At 44.6% G+C, this 12,173-nt stretch overlaps 2 protein-coding genes across 3 annotated transcripts in view; both read left to right on the plus strand.

The window, feature by feature from the left end:
* cachd1 (cache domain containing 1) overlaps positions 1 to 12,173 on the plus strand; it is a 109,362-nt gene that overhangs the window by 78,408 nt on the left and 18,781 nt on the right. For both annotated transcript variants that reach the window (XM_080431587.1, XM_080431588.1), the window contains exons 11-16: positions 1,734 to 1,857; positions 2,057 to 2,174; positions 8,224 to 8,392; positions 8,858 to 9,000; positions 10,530 to 10,711; positions 11,470 to 11,580. In XM_080431587.1, coding sequence (XP_080287713.1) covers positions 1,734 to 1,857; positions 2,057 to 2,174; positions 8,224 to 8,392; positions 8,858 to 9,000; positions 10,530 to 10,711; positions 11,470 to 11,580 — 847 coding nt within the window. The remainder of the gene's footprint in view (positions 1 to 1,733; positions 1,858 to 2,056; positions 2,175 to 8,223; positions 8,393 to 8,857; positions 9,001 to 10,529; positions 10,712 to 11,469; positions 11,581 to 12,173) is intronic.
* LOC308086358 (tetratricopeptide repeat protein 19, mitochondrial-like) lies at positions 4,572 to 5,798 on the plus strand (the record flags this gene model as incomplete). The annotated part of the gene is made up of 1 exon (XM_080429879.1): positions 4,572 to 5,798. The coding sequence occupies one exon, from the start codon at positions 4,572 to 4,574 to the stop codon at positions 5,796 to 5,798; it is 1,227 nt and encodes a 408-aa protein (XP_080286005.1).

Below are 12,173 nucleotides of genomic sequence, written 5' to 3' on the forward strand. Positions count from 1 at the left end.
GGTACACCTGCTGCTGCCAGCTGCTCCTGTGCCACTCATGCATACACATTTAAACACATGTGCACACATAAACACCAGGTAATGCCTGATTTATGCTCCGGGGTTTCCCAAAGTGCACCGCCTATATATGCAAGCTCACAACACGCCACGTCACCAGTTTGGCGCACGACAGCCATCGTATGACAAAACTTTAAGAGAGCTATGGACTTGAGCCAAGCCTTTTTGTTTGTTCACCGTCTTTAGCACACATGCTCTTCATTTGCCCATCTTTCAGGGGGTCCTTTTCCCTATTCTGGGGGGAACATTCGCAGAAAATAGCCGATCTATAAACTCACAATGAGCTTATAGATCGGCTATTTTCTGCGCAGAGATTAGGTGTAGAGGGAAAAAGATGCGCAGAGGCAACTCATATCCAGTTTATTAGTTATAGAGGGTTTAAGTTGTTAAACACACAAATGCCTCTGTGCTTTGTTTGCTACTTGGCCTCATCACACCTTCTACTTGGGTGGAGCTGTTTTACATTTTGTACACACGCGCACACACACACAAATAAATGCTTCTCAAGCATCATCGGCAACACAGAATGACAACTGGATCCAATTTGTTTGTTGATTCGTCAACATTTTTCGACAGGGTTTATTTGAACTTAAAAGAAGTGCAACATTGTTGGATGAAAATTCATGACCTCTTTGATGCATGTGCAGTGCAAAAACATTATATATACCAAAACAAAATCTTTCTCTGGTTATTCTCTCTCAGACTTTTTTTCCCTCTTTTTGTAAGATATTTTTTTGATACTTTTCTACCTTTATTGGACAGCAAAGTGAAGAGTGACAGGAAACGGGGAGAGAGAGAGGGAGTGACACGCGGCACCTTACCCTTATTTTTGATCATTTTGAAAATCTACACACGATTGAGCTTGTACAGTAGATCGGCCATTTTCAATATTTTGAAATGTTTTCCCCCCCAAAAAATGGCTAATAAGTTTAGGCATAAGGCGCCCCAGATGTGGTATGCGCCTTAACCACTAGGCCATCGGCACCCCCCCCCCTCTCTCAGGCTATTTATTTCAAGTTTCAATGATGACATTTTTGTTGACAATTCTCATGCAAATAATTGTGATGAATGATTTCATTGGCTTTTTGGCATTGAACATTGGAACATGACTAATAGTTACATTTCTGTTTGCATTTTATGCTTTGTGAACAAAAATTGCACAGGGCAGATGTGACATAGTTTAAAATGTACAATTTTAAACTTTAAATGTACAAAGCCTATTACTGAAATATACAAAGAAATGACAAAGAATGACTGGTACCAAATCAAAATAATGTACTATGATAAACCTTTTCCAAATAGCAGATCTACAAGCTCACAACACGTCACGATGCGATGTGTTATGAGCGTATAGATTCACTATTTAAACTATTTTTTTAATGTTTTTGCTAAATGCCTTAAAGAGAAACGCTACTAAGGTTGAAAGTGGTTAAAAGAGCATGACTTTGGAAATAATTAGGAATTATCACATTTTCTGTTAAATTTCCTCCTTCTGTTTTTATACAGATTAATGTAAACGAGCATGCAAAATAATTGCAGTTATTTCAAATAATTGCAATCAGGTGATTACGTAATAATTGTGACAGGCCTATATATGGGTACCTCCTAATCTTGTGGGGTGGCGTGTGTGGACTGTAACTGATAACTGGGTAACCTCCGTTGGTTGGTCTTCCCAGGTTACACACTGATGCACCCATCACTGACGCGGCCTTATCTGATGACAGAGGCTCCCCTGCACACGGACATCATCCACTACGAGAACATCCCAGGATTCCCTGTCGTACGACACAACATTCTCAGGTATTGAGGGATGAAGAGTCACATCTGTCTCTCTGTGTGTCTGGACGAAGAGCTGAAGCTGTCTGCATTTTAAATAACAAGCTCTGTGCATTTTGTTTTAGCTCAAGTCTCATGCTCCATTTGAAGCCACAATTACCCCCACCCACCACAACGGCTGCAAAGTGTGTGACATTTGCAACTCTCCTGTGTGTTTCTGCAGTCTCCCACTGGGCAGTCAAGTCATCGCAGTGCCGACGAACTCCTCTCTCTCCTGGCACACCAATCGACTCAGAGACCCCAGCAAAGACGCGTACAATGTCAGCTATGCCTGGAAACTGGTACGGGATGATATGGTTTTGACACTTTCATGTGTTTCATGGTCTAATTGATTGAATTGACAGCAGTTAATTCGCATGGCGTCTTGGACTATGCACGCCCTACTGAGTACCAGGAGTCTGGAACACCAACACCCAATATTTCGCTGCCTTTTCTTTGGTCAAGTTTAGAAAATAAAACCTGGGATGGAACTTTTACATCTAAAGGCAGTAAGGCACTCAAAACATGTATCTCACATTTAGACGCTAATAATTTTACTTCACTTGTGACAGGTTTACTGGCTCAACATTATTAGTTTGTAAGTAACTCGACCCATGGCAGCAAAGCCATCCATTACTTTATCAGCTGACTTTGCTTATCAGCTGCACTCTTAGCCTGATTTATTCTTAGTTGCACACTGGCGTCTCACACTGAAAATACTGCTATTTTCAGTGCAACCAAGTATAAATCAGGCTTTATTCTCCAATTGCTCGACTCCCTTTTCCCTTTCTCTCTTGCTCTGTTATATCAAACTACAGCCGTGGTAGTGCAGTAGAGTTGTGCCTCCAGTCTTTTTCTGTCCTCCATTCTCCATGCTCCCATTCATTCCATCCCCCCCCCCAGACCCGGTCACTCCCACCCCTCTCTGTCACCTTAAATCAGTCAGCATAATAAAAAACCAAGCGCTCCCCACACCCAAAAAGCTGTCTCTCCCTAGAATCTGTTTTTCCTCCAGAGACCCAGTGTGTCACGTTTTAGGAACAAATGGCAGTGGGACAGCAAAAACATCATGCCGTATTTACACTGTTTACTTTTTGACATTTTAGTCGCTTTGGCACGAGCATAAATATCACACTTAATTTTTGGATGCCGTTTTTTGGCCTCTGTTAAAAAGGCTTTTTGACATTTCACTATTTAACATGGGTTGCAAGAGTTCACGTGCGTCAGATTTGCCTCGATTTTGGCCGCGGACCTCATGTTTTTGCAAAATGTATTTTCCAGAGTCGGGAAAGTGACTGATAGTTGAAGTTTACTTAGGAAACTCTAAGCGTCGAAGCAGAAAGGAGCATATTCCCACGCCATCCTGTCTTTCCTCAGGCCAGCTATTAGGCCAGCCAAAGTCAATGGGCAGCAGTCACCTAAAGGCTAGAGAAGCACGCTTGCGACCGGAAGGTTGCCGGTTCAGTTCCCCGGACACGCAAGAAAAATCTAGGTGGGAGAGTGAATAAGTAGCACTTAGTCATCCCTCGGAACACCCACTGAAGTGCCCTTGAGCAAGGCACTGAACCCTCTAATTTCTTATTGTAATGTTTTGGGCTTTGTGACAAAAATGGACAAAGTTACAGTGTATGAGGACAATTCTTGATATTAACCCTTTAAGACCGGGAGAAGCATCTGTGTTATTTTTTTATTTGACCTAAAAAGCATTATTTTACACTTTGGCTATTCAAAAATAGCAGATATACAAGCTCATAGCGCGGCACCGAGTGCTGCGCTATGAGCTTGTAGCTCTGCTATTTTTGAGAAACCGTGAAAATGTGTGCAAATCTTTGAATACGTATTTTTGCCAGACCCAAGGGGTCGGGCTTACATGAGGCTTTGTACCTGTTTCGTCCATACATGGGCAGGGGTCATTTGTCCTCCGGCCCCAGCCAAAAAAGTCTGTCCCCCTTTCGTCCATACATGGGTATCTGTTTCGTCCATACATGGGCAGGGGCCATTTGTCCTCCGGCCCCAGCCAAAAAAAGTCTGTCCCCCTTTCGTCCATACATGGGTATCTGTTTCGTCCATACATGGGCAGGGGCCATTTGTCCTCCGGCCCCAGCTAAAAAAGTCTGTCCCCCTTTCGTCCATACATGGGTATACACAGGCTGACACGTCATGTGAAGTCCGGCTTAGCCGTGACGTAGTGCATGTTTTGTACCCGTTTCCTCCATGTATGGAGGCTTTGTACCATGTTTGTACCTGTTGCGTCCATACATGGGCATGGGCCATTTGTCCTCCGGCCCCAGCCCAAAAAAAGTTTGTGGCATCCCCTTTCGTCACGAACTATTCATGACATCATGAACTTCAGTTATAAAGTGGTTTGTAGGTGTGTTACATACTAGGACTTCATTTTGGGTCTGGCAGAACCAGGTCTCCTGGTTTCAGAAGTGTAGCCACTTAGTCCCTCCATAATTGACATTTTGGCTCTGTACTTGGTTTGCTTCTTTTTTCGCCCTCCACACCGAACCTCTTAATAAAAATTGAAAAAGAAACAGCAGATCTACAAGCCCTGTTTTAAAGAACAAGTCTTGATTGTTCATTGCAGGTCTGTCATTTACAGTGCAAATCACAGCCCTGTATACGTTGAAGAATTCTGTGGCGTTGGACTACATCCACGGCACGCGTCACGTGACCCGACTCCCGCCCATTCCAACATGGCGACGTCCATGTTGTCCCGTGTGTTGCGTCGCGTCCTTAAATGTCCCAGGACGACACTCACGCGCACACTCACGCCGTGCACACCGTTAAATGGCACGGACAGGAGTCCAGTGAGAAGTTTAAATAATGACCGGTACAACTGGGAAGAAGATGCTTCCAGAAGGACGGAGCGCTGCGTGGTTTACTCCGCCAGCGGAAACCAGTCTAACCAAACCAAGTGGACCAGTGCTGTACTGGGAGCAATGGCGTTCTGTGTGGTCAACAAGTTTGAGGAGGAAGACAAACGAACTGATGCTCAAAAGCAGGAGGATGAGATTACAGTACTGCTGGAGAAAGCTGAATTGAGTATGTACAGAGGTCAGCTCCAGGTAGCATTAGACTTTTTTCACCAGGCGGTGGCGCTAGCGCACCGGACACACAACAACCACGCTATCGCCTATGCATACAGCCTGATGGCTAACCTGGCCTATGCGCAGGGACAACTGGACCAAGCAGAGGAACTCCTCAAGGCAGCCGTGAGCTTCATGGTGTCTGGAGGAACCCCACAGGATGACAACGGCGTCGTCGAAACCTCTCTGAACCTGGCCGACATCTACGCCGGTCAGAACAAGCGGGCGCTAGCGGACGTTGGTTACAGTGTCTGTATCGAGTCTCTGGAGGCTAAACTGTTGAAGCACAAAGACCTGCCTGAGGACCATCTGACGGAGGAGGCTGAAGCGTTCAGGAAGGAGACCAGGCTGCTGTTGAGTGAGTGTTTGGACTCTCGTGCGCGCTACCACACCTCCACCCAGCAGCTGCACAACGCTACCCTGGACTACCAGCAGGCTCTGCTCATCTGTGACCAGGAGCTGGGACACGCACACCCCCAGACCTTGGCGCTGATGACCAACCTGGCGACCATCTTGGACCTGCACGGTCGCCATGGCGACGCGTTGCCGTTGTTTACGCAGGCGGTACAACTGAGTCGAACCGCGGGCAATCCTTACATGCACGTCCTTCTGGGAAATATGGCTCGAATGTTATTAGACCAAGATCGCCTAGACGAGTCGGTCAGTGTTTTTAAGGAGGCGATGTCTCTGGCTCAGGCTGCAGGAGATGAGGAGGTTGTGGAACTAGTTCAACAAGGAATGAACCAAGAGAAGCAGAAGAGGAACCAACTGAAGAAGACAAAAGAACAACAGCAAACCCAAGAACCTGAAGAGAAACCAACACAGTCTGTCTGACCACTATGTCTAAGCTTTCATATATTTATGGGGAATGTGCATCAATGTGTCTGTGAATTTGGATATTGAGTTTGAGCCTCTGTCTCTTTCCGGGACCCCGTCCGTCCGTCCGTCTGCCTGGCTGTCTGTCTGGTTCTTCTACACACAGGGGCCTCCTCAAAAATAAAGGTATAGCCTAAAACTAGTGGTGTTTTGGGAGATTTGGAGGTTAGTAATTGTTGCCGGACCCACGGGGTCTGGCTTACATGAGGCTTTGTACCTGTTTTCTCCATACATGGGCATGGTCACTTTGTCCTTAGGCCCCAGCCATAAAAGTCTGTCCCCCTTTCGTCCATACATGGGCATGTTTTGTACCTGTTTTCTCCATACATGGGCAAAAAACAGGTTTTGGTCACTTTGTCCTTAGGCCCCAGCCATAAAAGTCTGTCCCCCTTTCGTCCATACATGGGCATGTTTTGTACCTGTTTTCTCCATACATGGGCAAAAAACTGGTTTTGGTCACTTTGTCCTTAGGCCCCAGCCATAAAAGTCTGTCCCCCTTTCGTCCATACATGGGCATAGACACAGGCTGACACGTCATGTGAAGTCTGGGTCTGGCAGAACCAGGTCTCCTGGTCTTGTTTTAAAGCAGACATTTGTAACTCAAATCTTTGCTTCTGGGACCCCCTGGAACAAAACTATTTTGAGATGGGAGTCCGTGGCCAAGTTGGACATGTTGAATCGGCTTCAGGTCTTAATGGATTAAAATAAGCAGTTTACACCGTTCTCTCTAAAATGTTAGCCTGAGTCTGTGTGTCTGTTTGTGTGAGTGAGTCTGTGTGTATGTGTTTGTGCTTGTGTGTGCTATGCTTCACTGCATCCTGAAACATCCAGTCTCACACTCTGGCAGTCACTGTTAGTCTCCTCTGCTCCTAATCGCACAGGATTGGGTAACCATCAGGCCTAATGTGTTTCATTTAGGATCTGTCAGTGAAACTGCCTGTTCAGGCCTTGTCCTATCAGCGGCATTGTTTACTGCCAGCAGAGCTGGGATAAGACCTCTGGGAAACACATTGGCTGTGATGTCTGACACTAAACACTTAGGCGGAAAGGGCAGACAGAAGTGGGGAGCGTGTCACTGCTCTGGGTTCATACATAGTATGTAGTCTTTATTAGATATAAATAAACATCATCACCAACCATGGATTATTTGCCACCAGTCTATCTCTCCAGTCTTTTATTCCTGCTAGGAGTTCTTGGGGATGAACAGCCAATTAGCACTACAGCTCTTTCACTGCACAGACACTGCTGTTGGCACAGGTGCCATTGAAATGTACAAAACACTGTCCACCCCAGTGAAATATAGTTTTCACACTCGCAAGTGACATTTGCCCTAGACATTATTGCAAAGATATCCACAATACCTCATTTTAAGTGAAGAATCTCCACCAGTTTTTATCAACTCTATGAGATATCTTACCAAAAAAAAGCATAGGGAACACTTACTTGAAAATGTTATCTCCTATCTTAACTCATTCAGTGCCACATGACGTCTAAGACGTCATGGCCTGAAGCGCCCTGAGCGCCACATGACGTCTAAGACGTTTCCTATTATATTTTTTTTTTTTAATGTTCAGAACCCAAGATATGATGATTTGAAGATTTGCTGCTCCATTCACTTCTTGTTTAACTACTTACTGAAAAAGGCTGTATCTCAGCTCCTGAGCACTTTTTTTTTACAATGAATTTTGGCTGTGGCACTCGGAACCAAAATTCCATAAATAAGAATGGCACTGAAAGAGTTAAGTTTGATTTATACTTAGTTGGCATGGTGGTGTTGAGTAGATCTACAAGCTAACAATGTGTTGCGCTGCAACGCGTCGTCAGGTTGTAGATCGGCTACTGACTATGTTTTATCGCTATTTGTACATATAAACTATTGTCAATGCTTTGTTTATTTCCTTCTTGTTTAGTTGATCCCTTCCCTGTTTAACCCATTAAGACCGGGAAAAGCATCTGTCATTTTAACCACTTTAACCATTATTTTATACTTTGGCTATACAAAAATAGCAGATAATATCTGCTATTTTTGTATATTATGAGCTTGTAGATCTGCCATTTTTGAAAAATCATGAACATGTGTGCAAATCTTATATATAGTTATAGAATATCTTATTTATAGAATATATCGTTTTTTAAAACGTTAGTTACTCAAATCTTTGCTTCTGGGGGTCCATGAAACAAAATATTTTGAAATGGTGGGCCGCGGCCAAATGCATATAATTTTGGGGGTCCTTGACATGGAAAAAGTTTGAGAACCACTGATATTATAGCTACATAAGTGTTTCAGAAAACTGTTAGGATTTAGAAGACATTTTGTAGACGCGTTCCCCGGCGAATTGAATGCGTTAACCACTATCGGTCTCCCTCCCTCTGTGTCTCCCAGGTGCAGGACACGTCGTTCATCCTGTGCATCGTCTACGTGCAGCCAGAGATCCCCGTCAAGCACCTGAAGAACCTCAACACGGCTCCCAGCTCCAAGCTGCTCTACCATCGTTTAGACTTGCTGGGTCAGCCCAGCTCCTGTCTGCACTTCAAACAGCTCGCCACTGTCGGTGAGAAGTTGAGAACGCCTGGCGGTGCTATTGTAAATCAGTTCTGTCTGTGTGTGTGTGTGTGTGTGTTTGTGTTTGTGTGTGTGTGTGTGTCTCTTTGAACAATTTTGAGAACGGATGGGTTGGATTTTCATGAAACTTGTTGGGAGTGGTCAGTAAGGCCCCCAAAGATAAGGTCAATGTTTCAGTGGCAAAGGTCAAAGTTTAAAGGTCACAATGAAGCTCAACCTTGAGAACAGATGGGTGGGAATGATAAGTGGGATGCCCTGAAGAGGTGATGAACTTTTGGGTCTCAAATGTCAAGGTCACAATCAAGGTCAAGTGACATAATCGGTCATGTCTAAGGAATGGTGAGACGTTCAAATAGACATGTCGGTGTGGGTGGGGTTCGCACACCCAGGTGTGTTTTTTTTTTATTGGCTCATGAGCTTATTAATATGTCTCACTGTTTGTTTTTGCCTCCAGAGTCTCCCACGGTGATGCTGGCAGCAGGCAGCTTCTCCTCTCCCTACGAGCACCTCAGTCAGCCAGAGACGAAGCGCATGGTGGAGCACTACACCGCCTACCTCAGCGACAATACCAGGCTTATAGCCAACCCCGGCCTCAAGGTACACACTCACACACAAGCACATGTATACGTGATTGAACACATGTGCACCTCATACCTACTACCCCTGGCTTGAAGGCGCACACACACACACACACACACACACACACACACACACACACACACACACACACACACACACACACACACACACACACACACACACACACACACACACACACACACACACACACACACACACACACACACACACACACACACACATCATGTGCTGTACATCAACTTCCTGATATACAACATGTCTCATAGCCAGTGTGTGTGGGCTCAGCACACACACACACACACACACACACACACACACACACACACACACACACACACACACACACACACCTATATATACATACATATATCTGTGTGCATGAACAGTATACACACTTACATTACCACCTGTACACAAACACAAGAATAGTGTTCCACAGCTGGTTAGTTCAACCAGACCGTCAGTGAGGTGTTGGATCATTCTTCTTCACTCCAGGCAAGCAAGGGTATTACCGCCTCCTGAGACAGCTGGCATTAAGCTAATAGGCTAGATCTTTTCCACCTAAATTCACGTTCTGCATCTTTAAGAGGGGGACTAACCCCCATGTGATTTTGGCAGTCTGTGTGCATTCCTGTCTCCCCGCTCCCAACCCCTCTCTCTCTCTCTCTCTCTCGCTCTCTCTCGCTCTCTCTCTCTCTGCTAGGGGAGAGTGGAAGCTATAGAGTTTGAACTCTAAGCTGCAGTCCCAGTTCTGCTTCCCAGGCTAGTCTTAAAGGCCCCCTCCAGTGACCTCATCGGCCCTTTGAAACGTCTAAGCTCCCCTGTAAACCCCTATAGGGATACCATTTTTTTCCTGGATTTCCAGTTGTTAGGACAAACCATTCATTCCTATTTTTTCCACCCACCCCCCTTTAGTATTCTCTTGATCACATGTTTGCAGGTCATCTAAACATCTGTATGATGAATGTTTGAGTAACCGTCTGACAGGCAAGGCACCGACACTCACACTGTTACAGGACTTTTCAAAAGCCTCAGACAAAAAACTGTTTATTGAAAAAACTTATGTTGCTATGTCAGTGGTTCTCAAACTTTTTCATGTCAAGGACCCCAAAATGATATGTATTTGGCCGTGGACCCCCATCTCAAAATACGTTGTTCCACGGACCCCCAGAAGCAAAGATCTGAGTTAAAAAAAATCGCTTTAAAAAAAGTATATATTCAAAGATTTGCACACTTTTTCAAGTTTTTTCAAAAATAGCAGATATACAAGCTCGTAGCGCGGCACCGAGTGCCGCGCTACGAGCTTGTATATCTGCTATTTTTGAATAGCCAAAGTGTAAAATAATGCTTTTTTTAGCTCAAATAAAAAAATGACACAGATGCGTTCGAGGTCTCAATGGGTTAAATGAATCCTTGTGCATTGTCCTCTTTTCTTTTCTCCGCCTCTCAATTCCTTCCTCCATCCTTTACTTTCTCCAACTATCTCCTCTGTCCATCTCTGTCTCTCTCTCTCTCTCTCTCTCCAGTCCTCTGTCAGGAATGAGGTTATGGCAACCAGTCACGTCACGGATGAGTGGATGACACTAATGGAAATGAGTAGCCTCAACTGCTACATTGTCCGGCGTTACATAGCAACGCCCAATGGGGTGCTGCGGATTTACCCGGGCTCATTGATGGACAAAGCCTTTGACCCAACCCGCAGACAATGGTGAGGTTTACTTTGGGGGAATGGCGGAGGGCGATGAGAAGTGTGTGTGTGTGTGTGTGCGGAGGGGGTGGTAGGAGTTAAGGGTAGTGTGTGTGTGTGTGTGCGTGTGTTCTTGTTTGAAAAAAGGTGTCTACAATAGAAATAATTTCCAGCACCTATGGAGGGACAGGGAGTTGAACCAGTCAAGCTGTTTAATCTCTCTGCCTTTGCAGTCATTCATAAAGAATGTTGAATTAAACGTTTTCTAAACATTATATCTGATAATGCCATGCCTCTTTGATAGAATTGTGTCATTATGTATTCTCAGTTAAATCAATCAAATGTTGTGGTGTTGAGTATACAGTAAGTCGGTTTTCAGCAAAATACTAGTCATACTCTTAGTGGTTTGTCTTCCCTTAACCACTTGAACCACAGCATCCATATTTTCGGGGGAACATTAGTCAAATATAGCAGATCTACAAGCGCGCAAGGTGTTGTGAGCTGGTAGGTCGGCTATTTTTTGGCAAAGAGATTTGGTGTCAAAAGCGGCCAACAAAAGAGCCAACTCGGGTAAAGTTTATTAGTCGTCTAGACTAACTGGTTAAACAGTCATCTTAATATTATACCTTGCCAATGAAGATCATCCCGCTTTTACAGAAATGGTATTGGAGCTGAGCATGTTCTAGAACCCCAGGGAGGGGAAATTACTGTTCCTGCTTCACCCAGCAGATGGTTGCTCAGATGAGTGAACACATGTTTTGTTTTGCTGTGTTGTGTAGGTACCAGCATGCAGTGGCTAACCCTGGTCTCATCACTTTCACTGGTCCGTATCTGGATGTTGGAGGGGCTGGTTATGTCGTCACTATCAGTCACACCATCCATGCCTCCAGGTAAGAAAACCCAACCCAGACAAAACTGATCATCATTCATGTTATTGTGGGCCATAACTTTGCTTGGGTACAAATGGAACCAAATGGACCTGTAGGGTCCATACACAGTCCGTAGTAAATTAACGCTCAGGACATCAGGACTCAATCCTGGGATGATCATGTCCCTAGTTTGAACCTAAAATATATCCAGAACTTTCTCCAGTTTTTTTCTTATACAAGTTTTTCTTAATGCTGTGTTTGTTTCCTCCTGAAGGCAGGAGGAATGGATTAAAACATGGACTAAAACGTGGACACTTTATCTTGATGTCAACTTCAGTAATCTTAAAATACACCTCGCGGGGATTACCGTAGTTACAGCAACAAATAAAATAATCTTAGTTGAACCATTATCTGGCTTTCATCTATGAACCATGCAACTGTGCTGTACACACACATAAACACACAAGCACCCACACAAACTCACAGTTATTCTGAATGTTTATCAGTGTCTTTGATAAGTCAGGATTAGTGTGTTATGTAATGGTTCAGTAAGCATATCACTGTGTGTGTGTGAGTGTGTGCGTGTGAGGCAGTGCGTGTGCATGTTATGATGC

The sequence above is a fragment of the Gymnoscopelus braueri genome (genome assembly GCF_963280865.1).
Source record: "Gymnoscopelus braueri genome assembly, chromosome: 6".
In the NCBI taxonomy this organism is placed as follows: Eukaryota; Metazoa; Chordata; class Actinopteri; order Myctophiformes; family Myctophidae; genus Gymnoscopelus; species Gymnoscopelus braueri.